Below are 19,558 nucleotides of genomic sequence, written 5' to 3' on the forward strand. Positions count from 1 at the left end.
TGTCACTCCATGAAAATTGATGTAAGTGCGACAAAAGGCCAAAGGGATTTCAGGCCAGGAAAGTCAGGATGCGTTTGTCGCACGTACAAGCTAGACTACCGTACACATTTGTAATTATAACTCGGGACTCCAGCAACCAACTTCAACCAAACTTTGGGACAATGCACAGAATGGTGAGCCAAACAAAACGTGTTTGTTATTGTTTACATTGCGTGCTCTCGTTTTTGAATATTCAAGGTCAAACATTAAAACGCGTTTTTCTCGGAACGTCAAAATGGCGGGTGCGACAAGATAGCACGACGACGTCGGCATTGTGAGCTACACAATATTGCGTTTTCAACTCAATTTGGCCCCAAAATGCACGTGCGACAAGATAGCATCACAGCGCCGAGGTGTAGTCAATATCGGTGAATTCTTGTGTATTTTCGGGTAGACTTTCTGGAAACGTATGTCCTCAAATTTCCAAACCGTTGTCCTCCAACGGGTCAATCATTCACCAGCCGCGTGACCAAAACAACAACAAAATCTACGCGTCTGCTGACTCAAACAGTCACGCGAATCCAGCCCCAATAACCCGGTATCAGAGGATTTCCTTGTGGTCTATCGGCTTATCAGAGATCCCGAATAACAAAACGCGCGCGACGCTGGCTGGCGGCTTCTTTATAGCCCTTTTGGCGTCTCGAATCTAATTGTGGGGGAGCTTTTTTGGGCGCACAGATTTCGCGTATAAAAGGTGGTAACTGGTTCGTGAAGTGCTCAATGAAATCAAAATATTTGAATCGATCATATCTAAGTGTTTTGTTTGGCGTGTTTTTGCAATATGAAGTTACTACTGGCTGGTTTGGTGTTTGGGTTGCTCCAGGGAGTGTTTGGACAAGACAAGAATCCTTGCGAAGGAATCCTCACCGGAATCGTGGTGCATCCGGATGTTTGCTACAAGTACATCATCTGCTTTAAGGAACAGCCGGAGGTTGTGACGTGTCCGGAAGGAACCATCTTCTCGTTGGACGAAATTGCTTGCGTTCCTGGCAATCAAGACACCTGCGTTGAAGGATTTCCGGAGGAACCGGAAGAGGACAATCCCTGCAGGGGAATCGTTCTAGGACAGTTTCCCCACCCGGAAAGCTGCACCCAGTTCTTCCGCTGCGTTCTGGGTCGACTTCAGGAGCGAACCTGTCCCAGAGGATTCATCTTCTCGCAGCGAACCTGGACGTGCTTCCCCGGAAATGGCGAAACCTGCGAGGACTTTACACTCCCGAGCACGCCACCTCCCGCGGATCTCAGCCCGATCCCGCTGGAGTACTGCCTAGCCCGGGAGCGTCCCTTCGGCCGGTTGCCGCATCCCCAATCTTGCACCCACTTTGTCCAGTGCTTCTTCTGGGTTCCGGAGCAACGCGAGTGTCCCAGCTGGACCGTGTTCCACGAGGGCACCTCGATCTGCCTGCCGGGCAACCCGAACACGTGCCAAACCGTCGTCGGACCAGGGGCTAGCCCGCCGGCCGCAACTCCGCCCATCACGGACGACATCTGTCCGGATCAGTGGATTGGCCTGGTGGCCCATCCGTACTCGTGCTACCGGTTCGTCACCTGTCTGCGAGGATCTGCCACTGAGCAGCAGTGTCCACCGTACCACGTGTTCTCCAGTAAGGTCAAGTTGTGCCTGCCCGGGAATCGGACCACCTGCCAGGTGTACGGCGAGCAGGATTAGGGAGGCTTCTGGGGGAAGATCTGTTCCAAGCTAGTTACGACTGTGATAGTATCGTTATAACCGATTAGTTTTTTTTAAGTCTATCGAATTTACTCTAAACTGCGGTGTGTGGTGATAAATTTGGGTCTTATCGATAAAAGTGTACAATAAAAGTTGAAATCTAACATTTTTACCGCTTGTTTCGGGATTGACACCAATAATTGAATGGAATGTCCGTACGTGCGCCATGAAACTATCGTTAAGCGATTTCACAGTTCGGGTTTGTTACGGCTGCTTACGGGGGCCCACTGGCAGTAGGGTATGGGCGTGCATCATCAATAGCCATTAAGCACGGTTTACGGGGTTTGACACCAGCCAGCGGACAACAATACGGCTCGTTTAATGGCCTCGTCGGGGCGTCAGAACGATGCTCTGGATAAGAAGAGGAAGAATTACCGAACCTTGAACGTGAGGTAACATCTGCCAGTATCTGGAGTAAATATTTGTGTGGGAGAGATTGTCAAAAAGCATTTCACAATATCTTTTTTGTAAGAAGGGTTTGCACATTATTCTTACTTACTTTTATTGCAAATTAAAAGTGGTAACAAAATCAAGATTGAGTTACGCTTTGACGCACGCGTTGTCGGGCACACTAAACTTTTCATCTGCCTTACAAATTTTGTCTTTGTAAACGAGCTTTCCGGCCATCAGATAACACTGATAGTACTGTCGAGGATTGGCAGTGTCAACGAAATTACCCTCCTTCATACATTTGTACTCACACTGGTCGGTCATCGGATTGTACGCGGATCCCAGTCCACAGGAGAACATTAAGGGCGTAACTTTGGTCGGAGTAACGGTGGTGTCGTACGTACAGTACACGTAGAACTGAGTGTCATCTGGATACGGCAGATAAATAGAAGTAGCGGCGGGAGCGCTTGGGCATGTCACCGTTGGACACTTTCCGGCCTGAGCCACACAGCCGCTGGTTTTGCTGCTGAACTTGTAGCCTTCGGGGCAGTCGTAGTCCTGCGGTGGGGCACCTTGCGCCGAGCAGAAGTGGTACACCTGGCACGAATAAGGATCCGGGTAGAATCCGATACCGGTGCAGGTGAAGGCGGGCTTGGCCTGTGCGCAACTCGCTTCTGCAGGGTCCGGAGTCTTCTGACAAACGGCGCCGGTCACCGTGGTAGACATGCTGCAGAACGGAGTGGCGGGCGGACAGGTCTTCTTGGGATTGGTGTTGTCTGCAACCATGGCTGTGATAGTAATTGCAGCGATGCAGACTTTGATCACGGTACAGGAAGCGCAGACAGCGGACTTTGTCAAATCACAGGATTTTTCCGTGTATGTTGGTGCAGTGCCCTGGCGTAGAGAGCCCTGCACGAACGACGTTTCCGCTGCAGGATCGCGTAACTTTCCAGGAACAAACTCCTGTTCAGTTTCGTCTGGTATGCTACTTGCCTGTTGGATAGAATACAGTTATATAATTGCGCCAAAATACGACAAACCAGAACTTACCAGCACGGCAGCGATTTGAACCAAGATCGTCAACACTGTTCGCGGTTTCATGGTCGAGGATGAACTTGTTCTTCCGAGCTGAGAGTTTTGTTGCTTTTATACGCATCTAAATTTGGCCGGGCAGGTCCTCGTACAGTTTCAGGAACCTGTTTTGCACGTATGCATTTTGGCATTTCTTTGCATCTGGATTAACCCTTTGCTGTCCAATTTAGATAAAAAATGTGATGTGAACACATAAGTGAGATGCTTGCATTCAACCAGAGTTGTCTGATTTTTACGAAAATGATTTTTGAAAAATTACTTGAAAAAACACCCAAAATCAGGATCCACTCGGATCGTGTTGCGCCCTTTGACAAAGTTGTAGGGAATCGAAACTCACATTTGGACCATTTTGAACGAGATCTGCGCCACCTGTTGTCAACATCGTAAAGCGATGTGTTTCCCCATACAATTAAACATTAACAATAATAAAAATTTATTGATTTGATATATTTTTCACATTTATTCAATGATATATTCACCCTTAAACACACCTGTTGTCGGCCGGACTAAACTTTTGCGTCGCAGCACAAACCATGTCTCGCGGAACAAGAACACCGTTCAGGTAGTAACACTGATAGTACTGCCGCGGATTGGCACTGTCAACGAACAATCCTTCCTTGGGGCACGTGAACACACAACGGTCCGTTGCTGGATTGTACGCGGCTCCCTGTCCGCACGATAAAACATAAGCTCCCAAGAAACTGGGCGGAGACTTGGTTCTGTCGTACGAACAGTACACGTAGTACTGAGTGTCCGCCGGGTACGTCTGGTAGACCGCATCCGGATTGTCCGGCTTGCAGGTGAACGTCGGACATGCTACCGAAGACAGCGCACAACCGTTGGCCTTGCTGCTGAACCGGTACCCGCCGGGACACTCGTAGTCATCTGCCACGGCACCCAGCGCCGAGCAGTAGTGGTACAGCTGGCAGGACTTCAGATCCGGATAGAAGCCGACTCCGGTGCACGTAAAGGTCGACTTGGCTGGGGCGCATTCCGCCACGGTTGGGTCCGGAATTTTCTGGCAAACGCCTCCGGTGACGGTCGCCGACATGCTGCAGTACGGAATGTTGGCCGGACAGTCCTGGATGGGATTTTTGGTGTCATCCGTTGAGAGACAGAGTTTGATCTTCCCACAGTCGGTGCAGGTCGACGAGCGCGTTGCGTCACAGTCTTTTATCGTATATCTTGCGGCTGTTTGGCGGGAAGTTTCCCGTAATGTTCCCGGGACGAATTCGGGTGGTGCTACAGCGGCTAAGCAGCTAGCCTGTTTCGTGGAACGATTTCTTCAAATATTCGAATAAAAATTGTAAAAAAAACAGAACTTACCAAAATGGCAAAAAATGCAGCTAAAATCTGTAACACTGTTGGTGGTTTCATGGTCAAGAATGAACTTGTTGTTCCAACGTGAGAGTTTTGTTCCTTATATACGCATCTCAATTTGACCAAAAAGATCCTGGTACAGTTACAGGAACCTGTTTTGCATTTGAATGTATATTGCAATATGTAATTTTTCATTTTGGGACCTGCAATAACCCTTAGCTTTCTTTTATTTTTTAAGTTGTTTAAAAATCTACTTTTTAACTGTGATTTTATGTTTCAATTAGCTACTGTCAAATAACTTAAATATTTCAAAATATATGTAGCGCAAGGGTTGAAGGTTCATTGATCTTCAACACAGATGAATCCCGAATTTTATACTACCCACTCGTTTAAAATATTTCTGAAAAATGTTAGTACAGTCAAACCTCGTAATTGCCTAGAATATTGTGAAGTCAATCTTCAAAAGATTTGTAGTTTTAATTCAACAATAATATCATTAATTATCAAAAATAAAATTTCATGCTTGGATGTCAAACTCGAATGAAAAACACTATAAACAGCTCCGAAATATTTTTGTTCTGTTAGTCGTTAACGGAGCTTCACCGTATCATTCATTCGGATTAGCTGCAGTTGCATTCCTCCCAACATCCATCTTCAATTTTTATTGAGGAACTTATCTTTCGAACGCTTTGCACTCTTTCAATGCCCCCACCATTCTTTGGCCACAGAAAAAAAAATGTTTTTGTAGTTAAGATAAATATTTTTTTTTGTAAAAAAAAGTTGCGTTTGTAGAGGAAATAATTATTATTATTGGCGACATTTGTTTTCGCTGTGCTTCCAATGTGTATTTGAAACCAACACGAAGATCATTGGCCGCTCGTTAAGGTCTAAAGAACTGCCAAAAATTATGGATTTTGTACTCCTTTCGCATTGCGTCACAGTTCTTTACAACTTGTTGACTCAGTTGGACTCAGCACGCCAGAAAGGTTGGATTTGATGATTTTCTGGAGATAATAATGACCAAAGATAAAAAAGTGCAATGCAAAAAAAGTGATGAAAAAATCTTTTTTTAAATGCACTGTACACAAGTCCAGATGTTTTGCAATCATTGGTTTTCAAAATATCAATGTATTTTTGCGGTACTGTTAATCGGAATTTCACAAAAATGCAAATCATTTTTAAACGATTCAAAACATGCTAAAACTCATATAAATTGTGAAGTTTTTCGAAAAAAAATCTTTTTTGCCCCCTAATTTTTTTGGGTGGATTTTGATGGGAGAAGACAACATATTTTTTTATAATATTATTTTATTGGGTATTTTTCGGTGCTGAGACCTGGTTAGGACCGAGTCGGCTTTAATAATTACATTTGACTTAAGGGGTTACATACATGTAGAAAATATTTTTTTTTCATAATTCCGAATATTTATTCAATCCTTTAAAAATATTAATTCCAATCACTCCTTAAAGTTTCATGAAGATATGTAATGTTTTAAGTAAGTAGAAGACGATTTAAGTTTAAAGTTCTGCCATGCGCAAAGCGGACTGTCAAACTTTGTGAACGTTTTTCTCGGAACACCGAGTTGATTTTCGGGTGCCCCGATATCTCGAGATTGGATGGACCAAATTGGCTGAAATTTGGGGTGAAGATCCTCAAGACATATCCCGTGTGCACGACGAAGCCCGATTTTTAAATTTTGCTTATTTAAAAAATACAAAAATCAAAAACGGTCGATTTTTAATATGAAAAACACAAACATATTTTTATCTTTTTTAAAAAATAAACTTTTTGAATATCGGACTTCGTCATGCACACGAGACCGGTTTAATCAGTCTTCACAAAAATTTTGAGCCGATTTGGTCGAAGCAGTGTTGAGATATAGTGGCACCCGTTTTTTGAAATTACTAACTTCAAATAGCTATATCTCGGCAATGATGCTACCAAATGTCTTCAAATTTATGTTGATAATAGTTAAAAATGTTAATGTTAAAGTCCGGAAAACAATTTTTAAAAAAGTTTGCGTGTGTGCCAATACCAACCCTTGACATGTTTGCCGATTTACATGTATGTAACCCCTTAAAGCTAAGAGTAATTACAAAGGATCTTGTGTGTAAATGTTAGTGGGAGGGGAGCCGATTACCCGCGGACTACTCGGGGTTAGAAGGAAAGGGTTTGATTTTAAGGGACAAGTCGTGGGAAGGGAAAAAGGGGCGACATATTTTTAAAGTATGATATTTAGGCCACTGCAAATATTTTTCAAAGCAGAGGGGGTGGCATATGCTTTTAATTTTTTTTCAACGACCTAAATATCATACCTTAAAAATCACATTTTTATGTATGGATTTGATTTACGTGATTACTGTTTTGAATTCATTAAATGTGTATGTATGGATTTGAGATTTGTCTGATCACGCCTTCTGTCGTATGGGGAACTAAATGTTGGCCCCGGTCAAACCTAGAGGTTAGGTTGTTAGCTCAGTCTAGGTGTAGGAGTCGTCTCCCTGGGTCCTGTCTCGGTGGAGTCACTGGTAGGCATTTGGACTAACAATCCAAATGTCGTCAGTTCAAATACAATATTAGTGGAAAGAAATTTTGTTTGCCATTTTGCAATGGTTTGAAGTTTTTTGAAATTGACAATATTAATTGTTTTAAAAACTGCTTTAAATGGAAATTTGCCAAAACATTTAAAAAAACTCCAATTTCCATTTTGCTGTGAACTATGACAACAAAATACACTATTTTTTCTGATTTTACTATAAGTGAATCTGTTGTTTTGAATGAACTTCGTTTTGGATGAACTTCGTTTTGTGTTTCTAAAATCTCAGTAAAATACAAATTTCTGAATCATAAATTCAGTTGATACAACACACAAAATTGCATCAATTTGTAACTATGATTATTTTGTGTCAAGGGGTTATATTTTGTATTTTGAACTTCTCTAACTTTTTCAGTAATTTTCCTGTACAAATTTATTGTTAAATAACAAAATGAGAGTATCTTGAAATTTCCATGATAATCAAAAGTTTTGTAATTGGCATGCTTCGATTTTTTTTTGCGGTGAAAAATCAATAGTCCTGGTTATTATTATCACTTTGTTAATTATTCATGTTAAAGACAACTAACTTGCCTGCAATACCTCATAAATTTATATGGAATGGACTGAAACCACAAAAATGATCTCATGATTTATTTCGGTAAGTTGATTTATTTTTTATTTAGAATATTTGAAAATTGTCGGACTTTTATGATGAATTTTCTGTAATTTTCGTTTGAATGAAACATGTTATAGGTTAAAATTTGCCATCTTTGATTCATCCTTACAATTTTCACAAATTGATGAAATTGATTTAAATTAACTTCATTAGGAAAACAAGCTACCAAATGTAAATGTTTTTTTTTATGTTGGTGTAAGTATTAGGGTGGGTACGTTTTTCAAAAAGTTCTCCGATCAAGTTTTAGTATGGTTCCCCTTAAAGGGCATGCCCATAGGGACTCTCATGCCAAATATCAGCTGATTTGGTTGAAAACTGGCTGCGCGCATCAGGGTTAAAGTTTACATGGGAATTACTGTGGGAAATTTGGGAGCGAGTTGTGGCGCTATAACCACGGCATGTAATTGCCTGGGCATCTGTGGTAATACGATGTCCCATTCCAGTGAGTCCCAAAACAGCACATGGAACACGGACACTTTTCCAGCATGATGGCTTCAAAGAATTAACGTTTAAAAAAAAAAATACTATATTGTAAATTGAAAACCATATACTAATAACTTCCATTATCTCATCAACAGTGAGCGAGTTGTGCGAGAGCGTATGGTGGTGTGTCCCCACGCTTCTTCCTCCCCTGTAGATTCAGAACTGTATTGTGGTTTGAACACACACCCTGTGCTCAAACTCAATCCAATTCAACGAATCATCTCTGCGGTAAACTTTACGCAGTAGGCCTGGCCGGTTTAACGTTTTGTGATGTTTCAATGCATTCTAATGCAATGGTGCACTACAAATGTTAATAAATGACAAGAAGAGGCTAGGCGTCATCTAACCTAAGGCACTCTCCAGGATCCCTTCGAAAGATTGGCTGCGCTAGGGTTTGATTAGATTAGATTAGATTAGATTAGAATTACTATGAGAAATTTGGACTTTTTGTTCAAACGCTCCTACAGGTCTGGAAAAATCACGCGCCAACTTCTGGTATGGTCAGGCCTAAGGAGAATGGTCTCGAGAACACTTTTCCCAAAGAGAGCATATGGATTCGTTGTCCCTAGACCTGGCGCATTGGAAAACAATCTGATGTCTCCGGAATCAACGGTTTTCCCTGAAAAAGCATCAAATTTTCCTTAGCATGCTACGAAAGCTTGATGAACACCGCGACGCCATATGTCAGGTAGCTACCTCGTGGGTGAGAAACTGCTGGAATATTCAATTTCAACCCTCTTTTAAAGTACAAAATGATCATTTTGAGCAATCCTGATATTATTTAGTCGAATTCAGAATCTTTGCATACCAAATTTGAGTTATGTTGCTAATATTTCAACCACGTGTTAGCTACCTGACATATGGCGTCGCGGTGTTCCTCAAGCTTGCCCCTGATTTTTTGGATCAATTTTGAATGGGGGGGGACTTAAACTTTAAAAAATATTTGCAACGGCCTTATTGAAAAAAATGCAACAACGCAAAACATAGTTCTTAAGGTCCAATTAATTTTTGAGATTCAATGCCCCAAACTTTTTCCTCGTCAAGGATGCCAGATGCACAGATTTGTTTGTATTTCACAGACATTTGAGCTTGTGCCAGGCACTGTTTGTAACGAAACTTATTTCGATAGTCTTCAAATGCATAACAACGTAATTTCTGATGGATTTTCATGATTGTTAACATTCTAACGCCCAAGGCTCCAAAAAAGTTGGAACGGTAACTTCAACTCAATGGTTCTCGGGCATAACTCAACCAATCAAGATGATTCTTCTTTCCAGTGATTTTTTAGAATGTCTAGATGATTCTAGAATTTTGCAGAACTTAATTTGATCAAATCTGTAATTTTTGCGATCAAAAACATCGTTCCAACTTTTTTTTTCGCGTGTAAAAAAAATCGCCAAAAATTCCGCGGAGGCAGTGGTTTTAAAAAAAGGTGGAAGGATGTTTTCAGTCGCAGAAACTACAGATTTAATCAAATTGTGTTCTGCAAAGTTCTAGGATAATCTAGACATCCTAACAAATCACTGAAAAAAAGAATCGTCCCAATTGGTTGAGTAATGCCCGAGAACCAGCGAGTTGAAGTTACTGTTCCACCTTTTATGGGAGGCTTGGGCGTGCGTTGGGCGTTCCAGTGTTAATTTAAATATTTGAATTTAAGACAAATGCACAGACATGCACAGACTTTTTACAGACATTTTAAAAAATCATGTGGCATCACTGATGCTCTTAGACTCTTTCTACTAAAAATTTATGTTATCTCGTTTTCGCGTGGGAGTAGGTAATTACGACCCATTCAGAGTGTCCTCCTGCTAACGCGGAACCCCATAGTTTGAGGTTGGTTATTTGCGGCAAAAATGTCCCCGTGAAATTGCCGCGCTCCCTACGCCAGTCAAATAGAGCCGAATCGATGCGGCAATAAAGCACAGCACATTTCTAACCGAATAATGAAAGATCCCGCCGCCAAATTGAATGGCCATTGTCAAATTGGCTAGTTGTGGAGACGGAGAGACAAAGTGCGGGTGTTGACCAGATGGCACGCATTGTATAGGGATGACAATAACACGTGCTCGGGACAGGACTCTGACAGCAAGGACGATGAATGGAAAGGAAAGGACTATGCGAGGAATTGGGAATGGCACTTTAATGCGGCGTGCTTGTGTGTTTTGTTCCGGGAATGTGATTATCGGAAGCGCCGAATATAATCGAAAATTGTGTAATTTTTTCGGTGTTTCCTGGTTGCTACACAATGGCAATTAAGTAAAGTGTGTCTAACCGGAAATGGGCAAATCTTGAAAGAAGTTATTGTTTGATATGCCAATTCTAAAAGTATTGGTACGTTTTTTGGGTACAGTACAGAACATGGTTGTATCAAATTATTGTGATGTTCTTGGTCTTCTAAGGAAACTCAAACAATAATGTACCACAAAAATCAAATCTTCAGCTGCCACTGTGGAAAGACCTTTCCCGCTGATAACCCTAAACCCGCTCGCTCGAAGTCACTTTCGGTGAGGCCGATAACAAATTGACTCATTTGAGCAACCGCCGCCGAAACATCGATATTTGTCATGTGCTGCTGTCAGCCAGCTAGTTGCGCTTCAAGTCTTCGGCCACATAATTAATGGCCGCGTTGAAATAATAGCACCCGGGAGTCGTGTGTCTCACACACAGGGGACGACTGCTCTAATGGTGTAGAACAAATGTTTCTTGTCCGGCACCGGTTGTTAAACTCTTTAAGCTACCTTCTCCGAAAAAAGGAAAAAAACAAGAAGTCAACGAGGAGGAGAAACGGGAGACCTCCAGGAACGATTGCAGCTCCTAAAAGTCACTTTTCCCGCTGAAAAATAATAATTTTTCTTTAAACGAATTTCAACGACATTGTCGTTGTTGCTGGCCTAGAAGTCTGCATCTTTTTGGTTGAAAGACGGAGTGCACTGTTTTAAGGAGCGTCCTTTCTGCTCTACTTTCACTCTGGGACGCGGGACTGCATAAGCTGATAATTAATGGCTATCCGGGGTTTGAAACGAAAAAAAAGGTGCAGGCCTCCATGGTACTACTTTGTTCGGGTTGCAACTTGAAGATGGCAGTAGAATTATTATAAATTTTGATATCAGATGCTTTTGAAGTTTTGGTTATTTAACAAAACAAAAATGTACAATTCCCACTTCAGCGTTTAATGTCAATTGACTTCTTCAAAACTCTCTGTGAAATGTTACCTCTGCAGCAGTAATTATCTAATGACAGCGTTCCCCCATCTCTTTCATCAACACCGTTACAACCCTCCAAGTCGTGCTCTGGTATTCCTAAAACACACTCACAACATCGAAAAGAAAGTCAAAAAGAACAGCAATTTTAATTAAATTTTACGTCAAAAACTTTCTTCATTCAGCCCCGTTCGCCAAAACAACCCCTTTCCCTACCTGCACCGATGACGACACTTTCAACTTGTAACTCCTTTCAGCCAGAGAGGAGTGTTAGTTGATGCCTTGCGCCACATTTGCGTTGAAAGCACCAACCAAAAAGTACTGCCAAGACGTTTTCTAATTCCTCCGAGCATCCAAAGTCCCTCTCGAAAGCAGCCAAATTGAACACGTCTTCTCTCGGTGAGCCCCCGAAATCGCTAAGACAGACGTCTTTCAATTTATCATCAAGCCAAAAAACAACCTTTTTCCTCCTAAGCTAAGCAGACACAATATGCTGGGTTGGGCTGGGAGGAAGCAAAGCATGAATTTTGCCAGTTTTCATTTCCTAGGGAAAAAGCCCATCTCGCTAGGAAAAACCACCTAAGTACTCTTGGTCCCTAGAAGAGTGGCTCTGGTCTATGCGAACTTATTCAGCAACGCACAACAAATTGGAGACTACACCCTTTCCCCCCAAGAACCTCCAGAAATGAAATGTTACGTAAGTTATTATGTTTACCTTGCTTGGGAAAGGGACGGGGGAGAGAGGGTATATTCTGCTTTGTTGACGCAATTGTGGGAAGAGGAAGCTTTCTTTGGGATAGGGTTGCTTGAACGAAATCCAAAAAAGGTTTATTAACTAGAGTCAACGTGTTTTTTGCTTTTTGCTTTTTGCTTTTTGCTTTTTGCTTTTTGCTTTTTGCTTTTTGCTTTTTGCTTTTTGCTTTTTGCTTTTTGCTTTTTGCTTTTTGCTTTTTGCTTTTTGCTTTTTGCTTTTTGCTTTTTGCTTTTTGCTTTTTCTTTTTCTTTTGCTTTTTGCTTTTTGCTTTTTGCTTTTTGCTTTTTGCTTTTTGCTTTTTGCTTTTTGCTTTTTGCTTTTTGCTTTTTGCTTTTTGCTTTTTGCTTTTTGCTTTTTGCGTTTTTGCGTTTTGGCGTTTTTGCGTTTTTGCTCTTTTGCACTTTAGCATTTTTGCTCTTTTGCATTTTTGCATTTTTGCTCTTTTGCATTTTTGCTTTTTGCATTTTTCTTTGTGCTTTTAAGTGAACCCTACCTTCCAACCTATGAAACTTTTACCCAAACACACACAGACTGGAGAAAAATTAACTACACGAACAATCTCTCCATTTCTCCCAGTAGCAGGAACAATTAAGATAGGAAAAGCAGATTCTGCCCTTTTTTCCCTACCCCTTTTCCCGAAAGGACCTCCACCCAGTCCACCCCCGCAAAAAGGTACTAATTCCTTCCTATTGGGAAAATGCGTTGCACACGGGCGGGAGAGTAAGGAAATGCGAGGAAGGTGGTGGAAAAGCTTATTTGTATCTTTCGTTCAACCAAACCTAGCCCAGCAGCTCTGATAGGCAGCTTATGAAAAATGACGAAAACTGGTTGAGTTGTTTCTGCTGTCAGGACGGGGCTCCATCACCGAAAAGAAGCATTTTCCCCGGGATGTAATCGGGTTGTTTGTGTTGGTGGGGAGGGGGACTGGGAAGAAAAGAAGCTTTGCGAAACCTTCAACGAAGTTCGAGGGATGAGGATGAGGTTCCTTTGTGGTGTGGTGTGTGTGTATGTGTTTGTGCGGGGAGATTGAGGTATTTAATGTTTTGCGATAAGCATCGAGCAGGAATTTTACCTTCGTAATCTGCACTTCACCGGAAATACAAATCTCAGACGGGAGAAACTTGGGATGAGTTTCTGATAATGATGAAAATAGCGTTTTTGATGATGTTGAAATCGACACAATCAGCAACAAACGTAAAAAACGCCGCAAAACTTGACCGAGTTTATGTGCAAAGTTATCCGGAAAAAACATCGTCAAACATATCTGAGGCAGTAAATCGTACCCATAAATCTTTTGTTCTTTGACGCGAATCGTTTCGGTGTTGAGTTTGGATTGTAGGGAACATGGGGAATTTTTGAAACATTTTCAAGATGACTACACACCATTTATACCCGAAATTTGGAATTTTTCGTATTGACAGGGAATTTACTAAAATTAAATACAATTGATTGGCACGTTTGGAGTCCGGCGTTTTTTTAAAAGGTCCAATAAACCAATTTTTTAGTTTTTTTCTTTTGGGATGTTTTGTAATGCCCCTGACTCAAGGCGGTTTTAAAAACATACAAAAAGCATTGGACCTTTTCAAAAACAAATCTTCAGAAGTGTTTGCTGACATTAACTCTAATGATCATCATTGATGTTCTTTTGAGATTGTGGAAGAGATTTCCTTGATAGTGTTCCATCACATTTCGTTTGTCGGAGTAAAATGTTTGATAGTGAAGAAAGAAATTTCGAGTTATTTAAAAGCTGATTAGGACCATCAAATCGAGGATCAATTTTAAACTAATTAAATCTTTCATTAGGTTTAGAATGCTGCAATGGAGACTGTTAAAATATCTTAGCGTTTTCAACGCTGAAAAAAACCCGCGAAAATCATCAAATTTCGTGGGAATTTCAAGGGACTCAGAAAAAAATGAACCAAAGAAGCACATTAAAATAAAATACAATAAAAATAAAGTTTCAATTTTGTTTATATTCGCGAATAGGCTAGTGAAAACAACCGATTGAAATTACAGATTTCTAGATCTCTACACCGCTTACACAAATTATTATCCTTATCGACGCAGACAAAGTTGACTGAAATTGTATCTATATTTGGAATATCTTTTCCGATCCTATTTTGGACTGAATAGAGAAGAGAAAAAAACGAAACTATTGGCACTACGCCCCCCGGGGCATGGCCTTCCTCTAACGTGGGATTTCTACTCCAGCGCCTCTGACGAGACAGGAGAAACCGGGACCGACGTTTTACTTCACCATCCGATAGAAGCTCAGTGGATAAGGCGGGAATCGAACCCGCGTCTCATAGCATCATTGGGATCGGCAGCCGAAGCCGCTACCCCTGCGCCACGAGACCCACACATAGAGAAGAGAAGAGACTTATCTTGAAATTTCACTCAAGTTTCATGATATGTTTATTTGATGCCCCCTGATTTTTGATGATTTGATATCACGATTCTGTAAGTTAGTACACTTATAGTAGTTTATGCAACAAGTTGCAAAAAGAGGATTTTTTCAGCACGAGTCGTACATTTATCCAACGAGGTTCACCGAGTTGGAGAAATACGAAGAGTGCTGAAAAAATCAAGTTTTGCTACGAATTTCATACAACATTTTTTGCAATTCCAAAAAACACACACTGAGTGAAATTTTATGTCATATTTTCATGTATTTTGTCAATAATTAAACGGTTTTAAAAATGTTCAAGCTGTTACTTTTCGAAACAAGTGCTGAAAAGTTCAACTTTTCAGCACCCATTTGAGTGCTGAAAAGTAGAACTTTTCAGCATTTATTTTGAAAAGTGTTGCTATTTGATTCTGTTATTTTTGGTACAGAAAAGCAGGCTATTTCATCGCTCAAGAATGACAGGAAAAGTAAGTAATTTCACGACGAAATTGCAAAAAAATATTATAAAGTTTTTTTTTCTAATTTTTAATATGCTTTTGAATTATCAACTATAATATCAATTCATTATATAGAGGGTAAGTTAGTTTTCACGGTTTCATAGACAGCGTGAAATTCCTAATAATTGCAAACAAAAAACAATTGATAGCTACATTTTCTGTGAAATTGAAGGATTACCGGAATTTTGCACACGGAGAAAAAAGAGTTCCCAAAATCGTGAACAAGCGTTCATGAAAATGGGAACCACGAACAAAGTGTTCAAATACCATGGTACGATTTTGAAAAACGTACCATGGAATTTGAACACTTTGTTCGTGGTTCCTCTTTTCATGAACGCTTGTTCACGATTTTGGGAACTCTTTTTTCTCAGTGCAGCCAAAAACAGTTTTTGTTATTGTTGGTTTTATGTTTGTATTTGTTCAATTGTATAATGTTCTTATTTATTGATAATTTTTAAAGTTGAACAATCTAGTGCGTCCATCCCGAGAATTCCCGTGACAAAATTTCCGGCATTTTTTTAAAACCGGAAATTCCCGAGTCCCACGATTTTTCATAATTTGTCCCGGGAATTTTCGCAATTGAAAAAAAAAACAAACATTGGTCTGGAAATTCAGATTTTGTTGTTTAAATAGATTAACTGTTGAATACTATGATAAAATAAAAAAAAAAAATTGAATTTATCGTACATCAGCATTAATTTGGATTATCAGGGAAAATTGTTAATCGAATTAAGATAGCTATTTTGCCATTTTTTTAGCTTAACATTTTGATTGACTTCAGTTAAAACAGGAACAGAACAAAACAATTAGTACACCATTTACCAAATTTTTTGCGCTAATATATTCTGTAACTTTTCAAACTGTAGTCATTATTTTCTACAGATGGCTGTAGTAACTTAAAGATTATATATATTTTACATAAAACATAAAACATGAAATTAAAAATTTATAGAAAAAAATTACATAGACAGGTTATTTGTTGTCGCTTCTTGTTTTTTTTTTTTTTGAGACATTTTCAAAGAAATTTGTCAAGCTTTTCTTGTCATGCCATTAAAAAATATATGAAATAAATTTATTTATAAAAAATATTTTTAATTTGAATCACATTCGATTGAAAATGGTGGTTCATTTAAAATCCTAAGCACTGCAAAGAACAAAAAAAAAAACATTTTTAATTTTTAAGCTATCTGTCATTGTGTATTGTCTACACAGAAAAAAATCCATTCTCGTAATCGTGAATTAAGTTCACGAATGTGAGAACCACGAAGGAATTAATTCATGGGTATGGTGCATTTGTATAAACATGCATATATTCCTTCGTGGTTATCGTATTCGTGAATTTAATTCACGATTTCGAGAATTGTTTTTTTTTTCTGTGTATTGTCATTGTTTAGATTGAAGTGTAGATTAATAGTATTGAGCTTATTCAATGATTTAAGGCTTGAAAGACAACATAGATATAATGAAAGCATAGGGAAAAGTGGGGCAAGTGAGCAATTCTCTACGAAATCGGTCTTTTTTCTTCAATTTTAATATTTGTATTTTTTAATCCGACTGAAACTTTTTTGGTGCCTTCGGTATGCCCAAAGAAGCCATTTTGCATCATTAGTTTGTCCATATAATTTTCCATACAAATTTGGCAGCTGTCCATACAAAAATGATGTATGAAAATTCAAAAATCTGTATCTTTTGAAGAAATTTTTTGATCGATTTGGTGTCTTCGGCAAAGTTGTAGGTATGGATACGGACTACACTGGAAAAAAATAATACACGGTAAAAAAAATTGGTGATTTTTTTATTTAACTTTTAAACACTAAAACTTGATTTGCAAAAAAACACTATTTTTAATTTTTTTTATTTTTTGATATGTTTTAGAGGACATAAAATGCCAACTTTTCAGAAATTTCCAGGTTGTGCAAAAAATCATTGACCGAGTTATGAATTTTTTAATCAATACTGATTTTTTCAAAAAATCGAAATTTTGGTCGCAAAAATTTTTCAACTTCATTTTTTGATGTAAAATTGAATTTGCAATCAAAAAGTACTTTAGTGAAATTTTGATAAAGTGCACCGTTTTCAAGTTATAGCCATTTTTATGTAACTTTTTTCGAAATAGTCGCAGTTTTTCATTTTTTAAAATTAGTGCACATGTTTGTCCACTTTTGAAAAAAATATTTTTGAAAAGCTGAGAAAATTCTCTATATTTTGCTTCATCGGACTTTGTTGATACGACCTTTAGTTGCTGAGATATTGCAATGCAAAGGTTTAAAAACAGGTCTCACCCAAACAACCCACAATTTTTTAATGTCGATATCTCAGCAACTAATGGTCCGATTTAAAATGTTAAAATATGAAACATTTGTGAAATTTTCCGATCTTTTCAAAAAAAATATTTTCGAAATTTTCAAATCAAAACTAACATTTTAAAAGGGCGTAATATTCATTGTTTGGCCTTTTTGAAATGTTAGTCTTGATTTGAAAATTTTGAAAATATTGTTTTCGAAAAGATCGGAAAATTTCACAAATGTTTCATATATTAACATTGAAAATCGGACCATTAGTTGCTGAGAAATCGACATTGAAAAATGGTGGGCTGTTTGGGTGAGACTTAGAAAACATAAATTTTCCTGTTTTTAAACATTTGCATTGCAATATCTCAGCAACTAAAGGTCATATCAACAAAGTCCGATGAAGCAAAATATAGAGAATTTTCTCAGTTTTTCAAAAATATTTTTTTCAAAAGTGGGCAAACATGTGCACTAATTTAAAAAAATGAAAAACTGCGACTATTTCGAAAAAAGTTACATAAAAATGGCTATAACTTGAAAACGGTGCACTTTATCAAAATTTCACTGAAGTACTTTTTGATTGCAAATGCAATTTTACATCTAAAAATGAAGTTGAAAAATTGTTGCGACCAAAATTTCGATTTTTTGAAAAAATCAGTATTGATTAAAAAATTCATAAATCGGTCAATGATTTTTTGCACAACCTGGAAATTTCTGAAAAGTTGGCATTTTATGTCCTCTAAAACATATCAAAAAATAAAAAAAAATAAAAATAGTGTTTTTTTGCAAATCAAGTTTTAGTGTTAAAAACTTAAACAAAAAAACCCCCAAATTTTTTTTACCGTGTATTATTTTTTTCCAGTGTAGTCCGTATCCATACCTACAACTTTGCCGAAGACACCAAATCGATCAAAAAATTTCTTCAAAAGATACAGATTTTTGAATTTTCAAACATCATTTTTGTATGGACAGCTGAAAAATTTGTATGGAAAATTATATGGACAAACTAATGATGCAAAATGGCTTCTTTGGGCATACCGAAGGCACCAAAAAAGTTTCAGTCGGATTAAAAAATACAAAAAAAATCGAATGACCGAAATCCTAGAGAACTGCTCAAGTGTAACTAGCTAAGGAAATGCTCGTTATAACCCATCAAAAACGTTAAAAAATCAGTCGGATTTTTTATAATCATCTTATTCCAGTTCTTGACTGAGACTTTGATAGAACAAGTTTTTGAAAAATCCTGTTTTTCAATGTAAAAAAATGACTTTAATATTTTTGATTTTCCGTACGTTCTACTCAACTAATGGGGCAAGACGAACAACCCGTTGGGGCAAGAGGAACAATCCATGAAACAACATGTTAATTTGCTAACAATTGAACTGGTATCACTTAGATACATCAGATTAGAATATATTTGAAACGTTTCTTTCATTTTTTGATTAAAAATAATATTTTACTAAAAATTTGATCGTTTTTACGAAAAAAAAAAATATTACTTAGATGATAAAAAGTAAATTTTCATGATATCACTATATTTTGTATGGACAATTTTTTTAACAATTGTTTATCAGTTTTTGAGTACTTTTAAGTATTTATTTCACAATACAATATGTTGTTGCAGCAATTCGTAATTTTTTCCATGCTAAAAACCCATATGGTACACTTGCCCCACCTGAACATGATTTTTTAATAGCTCTCAACAAAAATAACCAAAAGTTAAATCATACTTTATAATAAGTGCAAGTCATTGGTAGGGGCACTACTGATCTAGGAAAAATAGCATTTTGATAAAATGAGCCTTAAAACAAACCCTATGCCTTATTTTGTACTTTCCAAATATTATAATAAAACCTTCAGTCGAGAACAGAACACTGATGAAGTCTGCAAGTAGTAGACGAAATACGTATCTCTCAAGATATTAAAAATATATAGCGGAATTAAAAGGAACAACTCGTCTCTTTGTATTCACAGTAATGCATTCTGCTAAAACGCTCAACCAAACCACAAGAAAACATAGGTTTTGAAAAAAAACTTTATTCAATCGTATGCCCAGTGGCGTTTACGTCTTTTTGGCGGTTATGTGGTAGTAGAATCAGCTAATTGCATAGCTAGCAACAATTCCTCATACTGGTAATAATCAAAA

The 19,558-nt window shown here is 38.4% G+C and overlaps 3 protein-coding genes across 3 annotated transcripts; 1 reads left to right on the forward strand and 2 right to left on the reverse strand.

Annotated features, from left to right (window-relative positions):
- The first annotated feature begins 820 nt into the window (after positions 1-820).
- Positions 821-1,708, forward strand: LOC6036756. Its single transcript, XM_001846702.2, has one exon. It carries the CDS (start codon positions 821-823, stop codon positions 1,706-1,708), a length of 888 nt encoding a protein of 295 aa, XP_001846754.2.
- A 545-nt stretch (positions 1,709-2,253) lies between these two features.
- LOC6036755 lies at positions 2,254-3,297 on the reverse strand. Its single transcript, XM_001846701.2, has 2 exons — positions 3,209-3,297; positions 2,254-3,151 (listed from the first exon to the last, which is right to left on the reverse strand). Exons 1-2 carry the CDS (start codon positions 3,257-3,259, stop codon positions 2,309-2,311), a joined length of 894 nt encoding a protein of 297 aa, XP_001846753.2. The 5' UTR covers positions 3,260-3,297; the 3' UTR covers positions 2,254-2,308.
- Positions 3,298-3,695: 398 nt separating this feature from the next.
- LOC6036754 lies at positions 3,696-4,630 on the reverse strand. Its single transcript, XM_038255650.1, has 2 exons — positions 4,577-4,630; positions 3,696-4,514 (listed from the first exon to the last, which is right to left on the reverse strand). Exons 1-2 carry the CDS (start codon positions 4,625-4,627, stop codon positions 3,732-3,734), a joined length of 834 nt encoding a protein of 277 aa, XP_038111578.1. The 5' UTR covers positions 4,628-4,630; the 3' UTR covers positions 3,696-3,731.
- Between the last annotated feature and the right edge of the window lie 14,928 nt (positions 4,631-19,558).

The sequence above is a fragment of the Culex quinquefasciatus genome, chromosome 2 (genome assembly GCF_015732765.1).
Source record: "Culex quinquefasciatus strain JHB chromosome 2, VPISU_Cqui_1.0_pri_paternal, whole genome shotgun sequence".
NCBI lineage: Eukaryota > Metazoa > Arthropoda > Insecta > Diptera > Culicidae > Culex > Culex quinquefasciatus.

Bases quoted from the DNA above. Each gene is read 5' to 3' on its own strand.
- LOC6036755 (XM_001846701.2), bottom strand. From the start codon at position 3,259: ATGAAACCGCGAACAGTGTTGACGATCTTGGTTCAAATCGCTGCCGTG. The intron at 3,152-3,208 runs GTAAGTTCTGGT...TCTATCCAACAG, and splicing joins TTCAAATCGCTGCCGTGCTG to GCAAGTAGCATACCAGACGA.
- LOC6036756 (XM_001846702.2), top strand. From the start codon at position 821: ATGAAGTTACTACTGGCTGGTTTGGTGTTTGGGTTGCTCCAGGGAGTG.
- LOC6036754 (XM_038255650.1), bottom strand. From the start codon at position 4,627: ATGAAACCACCAACAGTGTTACAGATTTTAGCTGCATTTTTTGCCATT. The intron at 4,515-4,576 runs GTAAGTTCTGTT...TCCACGAAACAG, and splicing joins CTGCATTTTTTGCCATTTTG to GCTAGCTGCTTAGCCGCTGT.